This window comes from Carya illinoinensis, chromosome 8 (assembly GCF_018687715.1).
Source record: "Carya illinoinensis cultivar Pawnee chromosome 8, C.illinoinensisPawnee_v1, whole genome shotgun sequence".
Classification (NCBI taxonomy): Eukaryota; Viridiplantae; Streptophyta; class Magnoliopsida; order Fagales; family Juglandaceae; genus Carya; species Carya illinoinensis.
The window spans coordinates 4008087-4021383 of NC_056759.1; the positions used below are offsets into that span (position 1 = coordinate 4008087).

The 13297-nt window shown below is 35.4% G+C and overlaps 2 protein-coding genes across 3 annotated transcripts; both read left to right on the forward strand.

Moving 5' to 3' along the window:
* The first annotated feature begins 6838 nt into the window (after positions 1–6838).
* On the forward strand, positions 6839–7621 carry LOC122318727. Its single transcript, XM_043136311.1, has one exon. The coding sequence runs from the start codon at positions 6839–6841 to the stop codon at positions 7619–7621; it is 783 nt and encodes a 260-aa protein (XP_042992245.1).
* A 1031-nt stretch (positions 7622–8652) lies between these two features.
* On the forward strand, positions 8653–13099 carry LOC122274206 (glutamate receptor 2.2-like). Of its 2 annotated transcripts, none has more exons than XM_043083214.1 (5): positions 8653–9024; positions 9764–11073; positions 11307–11619; positions 11727–12136; positions 12336–12557. In XM_043083214.1, the coding sequence occupies exons 1-5, from the start codon at positions 8772–8774 to the stop codon at positions 12408–12410; spliced, it is 2361 nt and encodes a 786-aa protein (XP_042939148.1). In that variant the 5' UTR covers positions 8653–8771; the 3' UTR covers positions 12411–12557. The 2 variants fall into 2 exon arrangements, with proteins under 2 accessions (XP_042939148.1, XP_042939147.1); XM_043083213.1 differs by having other exon boundaries at positions 8662–9024; positions 12358–13099.
* Positions 13100–13297: the final 198 nt, after the last annotated feature.

Below are 13297 nucleotides of genomic sequence, written 5' to 3' on the forward strand. Positions count from 1 at the left end.
TACTTGCTAAAATTTTCATCTTGCAAGGTTTCTTCGTAACTCTGCGGTTCTCCACCATCTGTCAACAGAATGTAATTCAAAGTAGGTGAGAAATGCTGTGGAGGCATATAGTCCTAACTGACCTGCGAACTGCAACTGTAGAAGTGGACGGTTCTGAAACTGCCTGCGGAATAATAAGAATGGGTGCACTGGACCCACTTTCCCCGTCACTCATATCTCTACACTACACTGTGACCTCTAGTAGATCATCCAATCTTACAAACTCGGACTCCTAGGGAACTACTACAGAAACTGTACTAGACTTATCCTTGTACATAATTTTCTCATTGAAATTCACATTCCTGCTTCTTATGATCTTCCGACCCTGATCATCCCAGAAACGATAGGCAAATGCCTCGTCTCCATAGCCAATGAAATAACATTTCTTTGACTTAGCCTCAAGTTTACTACGAGCATCAAAATCAATAAGCACATAAGAAAGACATCCAAAAGTTTTAAGGTGATAAAATTTGACCTCTTTCCCGCTCCAAACCTCCTCAGGCAGTCCACAATCCAGTGGAACTGATAGTCCTCTGTTTATCAAGTAAACAGCAGTGCTGACTGTATCTGCCCAGAAAGTGGGTGGTAGTCTAGCGTGCAACCTCATGCTTCTAGCACGCTCATTAATGGTTCTGTTCATATGCTCAGCAACTCCATTTTGCTGTGGTGTCCCAGAAATTGTCTTCTCCATTCTGATACCCAGAACTGCACAATACTTCTTGAACCCACCATCAACATACTCACCACCATTGTCAGACCTCAAACACTTCAGTTTCAAGCCTGTCTCTGTCTCAACCATGGCTTTCCAAATTTTGAATACATTAAATACATCAGATTTATGCTTCAAAAAATAAACCCATACCTTCCTACTATGGTCATCAATGAACGTGGCATAGTAATGAGAACCTTCAAGAGATGCCACTAGGGAAGGACCCTACACATCTGTGTGCACAAGATCCAGTCTTCCTGTCTTAGGCGTCTTGCCACTTTTCAAGAAGCTGACCTTCTTTTGTTTCCCCATAACACAACTCTCACACATACTGAGATCAACTAACTTCAGTTCTGGTAGTTTGCCTCTAGACAGAAGTTCTTTCATACCCTTCTGATTCATATGGCCAAGCCTGTAATGCCACAAATCTACTGTACTCTCTGCAAAGGTAGTAGCAATAATGTCAATCAAACCAGTAGTCTTATATAGTGTACCAATTTTTTTACCCCGAGCCAGTACCAATGCCCCTTATGTGACCTTCCAGGTGCTATCTGAGAACACCACTGAATGACCACATTCATCAAGCTGTCCAACAGAAATGAGATTCTTCTTCAACTCAGGAATGTGCCTGACCTTTTGCAAAGTCCATTTGTTCTTGTCAGGGAGTGCAATATCAAAGTCTCTCATCCTCACTACGTTCAAAGCCTTTCCATCAGCCAAATACACCTTCCCAAAATCACCTACAACATAGTTCCGCATTAGCTCTCGGTGGGAAGATATATGGAAGGAAGCTCCTGAATCCAGTATGAACTGTAAGCAATAGTGCATCCTGTACTTTTTCAATTACCACATTAGCACTATCATTCTCAGTCTTCTTAGGGTTTTTGCAGTTCTTCTTTATGTGGCCAGATTTGCCACAATTCCAGCAAGTTGCCTGCTGACAAGGCCTCGACTTGCTCTTGCCCCTGTACTTTGATTTTAATCTTCCTTTGTTTGAGTTCCTGTCTCGTGATCTCCCTCGAGAATCAACATTTAGAGTTGAATTCAAATCCAAGGTCTTGCCTGAATATTTAATGCAATGATTTTTTTTTTTTAATTGGCCCCGGATATCAGAGAACAAAGTCCCAACTAATTCTGGAGATGTTGTAACACCCCCTTTCCTAGGGTTAGGAGTGTCACATGTTTACCATAAAATATAAGACTATTTTCTCACGCACAAGATGTATCATCAATCTTAACAGTATAAGCTTCCAAACCATTAACATCAATAGTGCTAACTAATAAGAGCTATAAAATCCTATCATAAACAAAAACGTCTTAGTAACTCTCGAGAAGGCTATGAGCATCCTAAGTGACCTTATCCTACAAATATTTCTAGACTATATATTTTTTTTAAAGTTTGTAGAATCTCTCGAGCTAGTTCTGATACCAAATTGTAACACCGCTTTCCTAAGGTTTAGGATTGTCACATAATTTTCATAAAATATAAACTGGCAAGAGATTTCATAATTTAATAAATCAACTAAATAAATAATTAAGGCTTGGAATTAAATCCAACTACTTTATCTAAGTCTGGCCCATTAGCTCGTATTGATCATCATTAATAAATACCTGGTTGGTTAAAAACACGAAATAAAACTAAAATGAGCTGAAAACTAAGTAAGAAACTTATCATAATGTAAACATAATATACGTAAAGATTTTCCATAAAAATCTTCATGCTAAAAGCTTACAATCATTCTTGATCATACCGATGTTTATGCTATGCATGACTAATTTATCCAAATTCACTTATTTTTCATTGTCTTTTTGAAAAAAAATCATGAATCTCTCTTCTGAAAGCATTGGTTTTTGACATTGGAAAAAATTTATAAAGAAGTTTCTTGACGAGAAAATCTCAAGAAGTGATAGATCTAGAAGACAGAGAGTTAAGCCAAGCCTGTGCCTTATCCTTCAAAGAAAAAGGAAATAAGCTTTGGCGAACTGACTCATTAGTGAAGTTCTAAAACCTAAAAGTAGCACAAATCTCAAGAAAACCCTTTACATGCATGCAAGGATCTTCTCTCTTAAAATCATGAAAAGTAGGAAATAGTTAAATTATTTGGAGTCTCAACTCAAAGTGTTTTACATTAGTTATAGGCAACACTATACATGATGGAGGGTTGGTGCTAATGGGTGAAAACAACTCTTTAAAAGTTTTATTGTCCTCAAAGTTTTCCCTCATTGTAGACAAAGAATCAGAACCTAGACTAACGAGGCGATGTATATGATCACGTATCCACATTTTCATACACTACACAATATTGCAATTTTTTTTCTAATTTTTCTATTTTTTTTATTTATTTTTCTTATATAAAAAAACTAACTACAACTAATAGAAGAATAAATTTGGTCAATATTCAATGCGTTTTTCTAATCAATCAAGTCTCTGGTAATGACGCCAAAAACTTGTTGTGAAATTTTAATTGTACTCACAAGTGCATGAATCGTACCAGAGTATAGTTTTAGCAAGAACGAGGTCGAACCCATAGAGACTTGTAAAAACGTAGTAAACAAAATAATTATAAACCAAATTAATTCTAATCTAGTTCAGAAAGATGAGTTGTAAAATAAAATAAGAAATTATGCACTAAACAATCAATTAACCAAAGCAATAAATAATTAATTTGATAAACTAATCACAATAAAAAAAAAACTAAAATAAATTCTAAAGATGCAAACTAATTTAAACAACGAATAAACTATCAATAGAGAATGAACTAAGATTTTGAAATCCACCTCATTAATTCATAATAATATATTTATGAAAATTAATTCCTCCCGAACATTTATAGGATAATCTAGAAATCAATCTTGTTATCATAAAAAATAGTATTGTTGAAATCCATTTTTTATAGAAATATCTAAAGTATGTTTTTCTTCACTCAAGATTATAAATCACAAAAGATATAAGATTTTATTTTTAACAAAATTATAAATCAAGTTCTCAATTGATTAAGATTATTTTAGATCATAAGAAAAATATGATTGAACTCATATAAAAAACTCTATCTTTTATAATTAATATGAAGTAAGAACAATATATCGTTAAACACATAAATAACTGAGGAAAAAAAAAATCAAACTCATAAATAATACTACTAATCATCAATGTGATTTCTTCCTCAACCTTAATTGAATACTTAGCTAGACATGTGCATGAAAATAAATTCAAAAATTTGAACGTAAATAAACATTAAGGTAATATTTAAAAGAAACTAAAAATTAAAAATAAAAATTAAACTTCTATGTAAACGTAACTATATTTTTCTTCAATCAATACGAGATGCTATGGTGCTGATTAGCCTTCTTTCTTTTTCTGATTTCACACCGTTCGGCGTGCCCTCTCTCATGCCGTGTATACGTCTATTTATAGACTTCGAAGGTAGGTTTCTTTCCTTATAGACTGATACTTTTCCTCCTCATGCTTGCTTTTTCTTTCTTTCTTTTTCTTTCTTCCTTTCTTCTTTTTTTGAATATCTTTCACTAGTTCACTTTTTTTTTTTGTTTGTTTTGCGTCTTTCACCACTTCTTGGTTCTTTTCTGTTCTTTGTATTCCCTTCTTCGGTTGCACGCTTGTATTCTATTAGGCTTCTTGTACATGAATTGTTTTGCACGTCTAGTCTTCAATGTGTAACACCTCAACATCATATTACTTTTAAAATATAATTCTTCTCCACTTCAATTCTTGATCTAGATAAAATTTAAAGTTAAGTGTAAGGATAAAAAATATTTTAAAAATAATAAAAATATAATTATTAACACTGCATAATTATAAAAATATTTTATTTAAAATAATAAGATTATGTAGTACCATTTAACTATTATCACTGGGCTGAAGGGGATTTATATACGGTCCACAGGTGAATCAATAAGTTTGCAGAACATTTTCTCGTACACATGTCCGTGATTAAAGAAGGTAAAATGAACTTGACAGTGCCGTTAATTTTGAATTGATATCGTTTTTAACAGCCTGGTTTGTTTCAAACCGTCTCATCTTTTTTTTTTTATATATATATATATAATTATTACAAATTTTTTATTAAATTTTTATATAAAATATAATAAACAATTTAATATTTTCAAATATTTAAACATAATTAATATTAAAAAATTATATTATAATAATATTTTATTTAACTTTTAATAAAATATCTCATCTCAATCTGAACTACAAAATCAAACAAGGCCCTAGGTTTCCTTTCAGGAATAAAACACAAAACTTTAAAAATGTCTCAAAGTTTTCGTACAATCAGATGTTTTGTGAAATACAAACATTCAATTTTCAACCGCTGGTTTTCATCTCACTAGATCTCTTTCTTACTTCAATACTGTTCACTAATTTTGAAACCTACAGATGGAATCTTCTCTCACATCTCCATCGTCTGTTTCATGTTGTCATTTCCACAAAGGAAAAAGTTATGCTTCCCGTTGGGAAATTTGTTTTTAGTCCTTTTTTGTTTTAAGAAAACAAGTAAGAGCCAAATTGACTCCTACGTATTTCATTATCAACAAATCAATCATTAAAATACTTCTCCCTCAATACAAAATTCTTAATCTATGAAGGACCCTCATCTATTCGTACAGTTTCATCAATACAAGTAAGGGCCAATTTGGCCAGTGTATGAGCTATGAGCTACATTGTTAGCCAATCTTAAATACAAACAAGCGAGAATCTCCCCCTTTGAATCTCTAACTATAACCTCAATCCCCACTTTCTTGTTATTGGCATCAAGGGTAGCCTTCCAATTAATTTTACAGGCCAAACCATCAGGTTTATTCCATCTAGCCATGATTCTGTCAAGTAGCATAGGCTTAGAGCAAGTATAGCAACTCGAAAATCTACATAATTCTACTGAGCAACAGTGAATAAAACTCTCATACATTTAAACTTCTTCTCAAATATAAAAGAATTCCTCCTTAACCATATTCTCCTCCATATGTAGGCCACCAAACCAACCCCCTCCTCCTTCAAATAGTGATTCAACTGTTTCCATAGCTCCATGAAATCCCCTGCTATACTAGACCACTTATGCACTTGATTGTCATTCTCTGCCCAAGCATCTGAAGTAGCTGGGCAACCCCACAAAACATGAATGGTAGACTCCTCTCTTTCACATATAGGACACCTGCTATCATTAACAATATTATTATTTGTTAAATTCAATATGGTAGGCAATAAGTCATGACAAGCCTTTCAAATAAACTGTTTTACTACTCCCTGCACTTTCAATTTTCAGATTGACTTCTAAACAAACTCATGTGCTATCATGGTTGAAGTTTCCCCCTTCTTTGCCATCAACTTTGGGTGCTCAAGGTGATAAGCACTCTTCACAATAAACAAGCCATTATGTGAAAAGCCTTATCTCATTTTATCCTCATACCCCAATCTACTAAGAGGGATACAACAAATCGCCTCAATATTTTCTTTATTGAAAATATCATAAATCAATATTTCATTTCATTGACCTTTTAGTTTTTTTTTTCTTTTTAATTTTATTATTAAGTAAGTATTGTTTAATAATGTTGTATTTTTTTTATTACAAAATGTTTAAAAAAAGCAAATAAATAATAAAAAAAAGGTAAAATACAATAGTGGTTCGACAAAAAGCCCCATTTCAGAGATCAATTCCCATCTTTCTTTCAAATTTTGATCCCATCTCTCTCGTGTTCCCTTCCGTCACGCACAGTTGTGGGCTCTTTCAATGGTTGTTAGCCAAAAAGTAGTATAAAAAATTAATCACTTTCTTTGTGAGTCCCACTACATTAAATACTATAAAATAATTAAAATAATCTCATATCATCCCTCTAACAAACATAGCCATCTAATTTTATTTCATCTATAGCCAACATGTCTTTTGACTCCTCATCTGTTAGAATAAAAGATGGTCCAATTGGGTTGTTAAAGTATTCCTTTGGAAAGCCTTAAATGACTGTTTACCAACCAGGACTAATCTGAAAAAAAAAAAAGTGGTGAAGGATGCCCGCTGTCCTATATGTGAAACTGAGGATGAATCGATCACTCATGCCTTATGAAGCTGCAGGGGATCAATGGATGTTTGGGCTGATAAGAAGAGTCCTCTACAGAAATGGTCAAGTAATGAAGTCCAGTTTTATGAATTATGGGAAAGGCTATCAGCTTTGATAGCAAAGGAGGAACTGGAACTAATAGCAGTTGTTATGAGGGGAGTATGGTTCAGGAGAAATGCTTTTATTTTTGAGAATAAGTTTACAGATCCTGGAACTATAGTAGAGCAGGCTACCATTTCACTTGAGAATTTTCAGACATCACAAACTATAAAGAAGGGGGGTATGGGAAGTAATGAAAGGGGAAGACATGGTTGTAAATGGAAAGCTCCTATTGGTGATTGCATAAAAGTCAATTGGGATGCTGGTATAAATAAAAAAGATGAAAGAGTGGGAATAGGGGTTGTGGTGAGGGATGGAAGGGGGGAGGTAATGGTGTCTCTCTGCTATTCGAATGAAGGCTGTTGCAGTCCAGTTGTAGCTGAGCTCCGGGCTTTATGGAGAGTGATGAAGCTATGTGCAGAGCTTAATTTTGAGAATGTGATCTTTGAAGGAGATGCTTTAGTTGTTGTGAATGCTGTAAACAGTGAGAAAGAAAGCTGGGAATGGTATGGACAAATGGTAGAAGACATGAAGGGAGTGCTTAAGAACAGACAAAGGTGGAAAGTTCAACATGTTTTTAGGAAATGTAATCAAGTTGCACACCTACTTGCTAAAGTTTCTTTTACTTTCAATGAGGAACAAATTTGGATGGAGTGTTGTCCACGAAAGTTTAAAATGTTGTTACACAGGAATACTTGTATATGAGTGATTCATAAGCAATACAAAGGAGGTTTTCTTTCAAAAAAAAAAAAAAAAAAAAGATGGTCCAATTCATTTTTTCTTTCCTTATTTTATTTTTTGTGACTGACACGACTTAGTCCAGTTCACGGAATTGACGGACCATTCTGCTGCTGACGTCTTGACCAAGAAAGTGATAATGGACAGATACTTGTTGAAACCAAACACAGCCTCATAAATGTGACTTTTTCCCTTTTGTTTTCATATTTTGTACCAGAAAACATAACTTGATCATGATCTAATTAATATTCAGTCATTAGAATAAACATACACACATACATTTTGAGTCTTTTACGCTCAAAATGTAGAATCCTAATTAAAATATACGACCGTTACAAACCAAGGGATCCTTTATGATACACCCTTTAAACTTCCATACAACTTTTCTAAAGATTAAGTTAGACGTGTGATATTTCGTTCTGATAATTTGTGTAAATGGTATACGAAATTTTTTATTATTTAAAATAAAATTATTATTTTTAAAAATAATTTAGACTCTAATTATACTACTTAGTAATATTTTTAAAGTAGGAACCCGATATATTTTCGACCTTTTTTAAACATTAGAAATAATAACATTACAAATGATATTAATTTAGAGTTTTATTATATACAAATAAGATCGTATATTAATTTAAATATTAATACTGATTAATTTATTTTTAAAATTTAAATTAATATTATTTTTAATAAAATATACTTTCTAATCAATTATATTAATTAATATACATATTAATATATAATTATATTTACAACTAAATTTTTTCATTAATTGGTATCATGTGGGTCTGATGACTGGTCTCAAAGGGTCTGGTGCCATCAAAATCAAAATTAATATTATGGAGATGTTTGGTCTACTTCTCGTTGAAATTCAATTCCTTCAATAGAGACAACAAATCTTATATAAGATATAAAAATACGTACACCTCATCCAACCGACGTTCATTTTGTATTCTTGTTGGGGAAGTCGTATAGCCCAGTCAACGCTCGTGGCTCGCGTGATTGCTTGCAAAAGGAGGACTTATAGCGACAGCATTGCCTTCTGTCCACAACTACGGCGCGCATCAAACCTTTTATTTATTTCTGCAATCAGTAGCAAGCCTTAGCTCGGTCGACAATGGCGGACCAGAAACACCCCCTCTGTTTTGTCGCCTTTCTCTTGCTCCTGAACCTCCATGGCGAGTCGATGGCAAAGGAGGTGGTACCAGTGGGCGTTGTTCTTGATTTGAACTCCCCGGTGGGAGGAGTTGCAGAGCGTTGCATATCCATGGCACTCTCCGATTTTTACGCTGTCAATGATGATTATAACACCAGGCTCGCTCTTTTGACTATGGATTCTGGGAATGATGTCATTGCCGCAGCATCTGCAGGTATGTTAAATTAAAGTTCCACAATTATTATCGTGGAAAAAGTCAAGATAAAGTTGTGAATGTCTCTTTCTTAATGACGAAAAGAAATTTTTCCAAAAGAGAGGAAAATAAACTCTTTATGTAGTTTACGCCTAAAGCGATCAACTTCAATCAATAAAAAGCTCTCAAAAATAGGATATTATCTAGGGAGGCATGCTCTTTTTCCATGAAATTAACGGCTTGCATCATTCTACGTGATCTTTATGCTTCATGCTTCTCCCTCTTCCTCTGCCTCTTCCACCATTTACCCCCCCCCCGGGTGGCGCGGCCCTCCTTCCTCCTCTTCTATGGCTCTGTCTCTTTGATTTCTTTGTTCCACCAAACTTCATGGACGCCCCCATTAGAATTTACTCCTCATCGAACTAACACATAACTTTCAGAATACCATCTGGTTTGGTTCAATTTCAGAATTGGTCTTAGCTTTGTGCCACCTCTATGGCTCTGTCTCTTTGATTTCTTTATTCCACCAAACTTCATGGAACCCCCATTAGAATTTACTCCTCATCGAGCTAACACAACTTTCAGAATACCATCTGGTTTAGTTCAATTTCAGAATTGGTCTTAGCTTTGTGCCATCTGTACCAACAATTAATGATCAACACGATAAAGATTAATATCCTCGTTGCTGCTGTACTTATTGAACATCTTCAGTGAAAATTTCTATCTTCTAATTCATCATTCACTATTTACTGAAATCCAGCACTGGATTTAATGAAGAATGAAGAAGTGCACGCCATCATAGGACCTCAAAGCTCAGCACAAGCTAAGTTCGTTATTGAACTTGGACGAAAAGCTCAGGTTCCCATCATTTCCTTCTCAGCCACAAGCCCCTCTCTTACGCCTGCTCAAAACCCCTTTTTCATACGCACGGCACTAGATGATTCCGCTGAGGTGAAAGCCATAGCAGCCATTGTTAAGGCCTACGGTTGGCGGGAAATTGTCCTTATTTATGAAGACACAGATTATGGAAATGGTTTAATTCCATACTTGATGGATGCTTTTGAAGAGATTGAAACTCGAGTGCCTTACAGAATTGTAATCCCTCCATCTTCCAATAATAGTGAAATCGCTAAGGAGATTAAAAAGTTGAGGGAAACTAATGCTAGGATTTTCCTTGTCCATACGACTACTTCACTTGGCTCGGAGCTCTTTGTACTTGCAAATAATGCAGGAATGATGAGGGAAGGGTATGCATGGATTATCACAGAAGGGCTATCAGCTTTGGTTGATCCTTTGGGCCCAAAGGTGAAGGAGTCAATGCAAGGTGTGCTGGGATTGCGACCATACATACCCAGATCAAAACAGTTGGAAGACTTCAAAAGAAGATGGAAAAGAAATTTAACCTCAAGCAAACCAAACGTTAAGGTTACGGGATTAAACCTCTTTGGATTATGGGCATATGATACAGCTTGGGCTTTGGCTATGGCAGTAGAGAAGGCTGGCATAATGCATTCTGGATTCTTAAAGAAAAATGCTAGCAGAAGTAACGTGGATCTTGCAGCTCTAGGAATTTCTGAAACAGGTCAAACACTTCTTGATACGATTCTAACTACTGAGTTTCAAGGCGTGAGCGGGAAATTTCATTTGATTAAAGGACAGTTGGAACCTTCAGCCTTTGAAATACTCAATGTGATTGGAGAAACAGAGAGAATTATTGGATATTGGACCAGACAGACTGGACTTTCACAAGAATTGGATGACACTGGTGAAGTAGCATACTCAATTTCAAAGGTCAGACTCAAGCAACCAATCTGGCCAGGAGACACAACAAACGAGCCTGCAAAGTTGAGGATTGGGGTTCCAGTAAGAAAAGGTTTTGATGAATTTCTGAAAGTGGAATGGGATCGTCATACTAATAAGCCTATCATATCAGGGTTCTCCCATGATGTGTTTCTTGCTGTACTCAAGACATTACCATTCCCGCTTTCTTATGAGTTTATTCCCTTCATGAATAAAGATAGGCAGAGTGCTGGAACATACGATGAACTTACTTACCAAATCAAACTTCAGGTGAATTTTGGGCCTAAGTATTTGTATTAACTTGTAAAAACTTTTTTTTTTTTTAAATACATTGAAAGCAATATACTCCCTTTCCCCACATGAATGGTGGGGATATCATTGTCATGTGAGAGGGAGAAATAGGTTATGATTAAGAACTCGGTAAAGCACTTCAACAAAGTTTTTGTTGTTTTTCTTTTCAATCTCATGGATTAATAACCATGCATATTTTTCCCTAAATGCAGAAGTACGATGCTGTGGTGGGAGACACAACAATTGTTGCTAATCGCTCCTTATATGTTGATTTCACTTTGCCTTACTCAGAATCGGGCGTGTCAATGGTGGTTCTGGTGAAAGATGAAGAGAAGAACAACTTTTGGATTTTTTTAAAGCCACTAAGCTTGGATCTGTGGTTAACAACAGGTGCAGCATTTGTCATTACAGGTTTGGTGATTTGGGTTCTTGAACACCGAATGAACAGTGAGTTCAGAGGCCCGCCAGATCAACAACTTGGCATGATTTTCTGGTTCTCCTTCTCAACAATGGTCTTTGCTCACAGTAAATATCCTTCAACCCCATAAAAAGATTTTCATTCCCTTCCCCCCCTCCCCGCCAAAGTTTAACATAATTGATTGTGTATATTGACATCATTATAATGAATCCAGGGGAGAGAATGGTAAGCAACTGGTCAAGATTCGTGATGATCATTTGGTTTTTCGTGGTGCTCATCCTCACACAAAGTTATACTGCAAGTTTGGCCTCGATGTTGACAGTACAGAGATTGCAGCCTACGTTTGTTGATGTAAAAGAGATAAGAAGTAACGGTTATTTTGTTGGATATCAAAATAATTCCTTTGTGAAAGGACTTCTGATAAAACAGTTGAATTTCAATGAGTCCAAGTTGAAGACTTACAGCACCCCTGAGGAGTATCACGAGGCACTGTTAAAAGGAATCAGCAATGGTGGGGTTGCAGCTATTTTTGATGAAATTCCCTACATCAAGCTCTTCCTTGCAAAGTACTGCTCCAAGTACACTATGGTTGGACCGACCTACAAAACTGATGGATTTGGCTTTGTGAGTCTCTTTCTCTCTCTCTCTCTGTGCCTCTCCCCCTTTTATTTATTTTTGAACTCACAACTTAGATTTGAAAACTATTACTTATTTTGTATAAATTCCACCTCAAACTACAAAAACCAACAATTTGGTATCTCGAATTACTGACTTTCTTCAATTCATCTTGGCTTTTTTTTTTTCTCATTCTAAAATGCTGTAGGATTGCTCATGTGTTTCTTCAGGCCTTCCCACAAGGATCTTCTTTAGTCCCACACATTTCAAGGGCAATCCTTAATGTGACTCAAGACACAGACAAATTCGGAGCAATTGAGAAGAAGTACTTTTCAAGTAGTGGAAGTACTAGGTCTTGTGAAGATTCAAGTGCCTCAATCTCTTCAAATAGCCCTAGTCTCGGCCTTGACAGCTTCAGAGGCCTGTTCATCATCACTGGAGCTGTGTCCTTGTTGTCACTATCGGTTTATTTGTTGAAGTTCCTTCGCACACATTGGCCCACTTTAAGTACCACACATCCTGAAAGCTCCTTTTCGTCCAAGTTGATTGAAATGGCCAAGTATTTTGACCATAAAGAAAATCCCTCTCCACATCCCAATATTGAAAGGCATACATCTAGGGTACATGCTGTATCAAGTCCTGACATAATAAAATTTCCTTATAAAGAAGATCCCTCTTCACATCCCAATGTTGAAAGACATACATCTAGGGTACATGCTGTATCAAGTCTTGACGTAATAGAATTTCCTCATAATATGGAGAACCACTCCAGGAATTTCAACGTTGTAAGCGACAGGGATGAAAGTCCTCCTTCTACGAGTTTTCCTTCTTGGCGCAGTGATATTACATCTTTGCATGAGGATGTACCAAATTAAAAATAGGTCTTGGTTTTTTAACTTTTAATGTAAAGATATGAAAAAAGAAATGTAAAGAGACGAAGTTTTTTCACTAAGATTGTTTTGTTGTTTATTAGCTACACTCCTTTGTTCCCCAAAATTTTTATAGACATACTTGTAATTTGAAAAATGTGTTCTTTTATATATTTTCAATTTTGTTAACTCAGTCACACTTGTTACATAATACATTTAAGATTTCATGTGTTCGCTTCGGCCTTCTCTTCAGCTTCTAATCCATTTTCTACCTCTCTGTTTTATTGCATAAGAAGAAAAA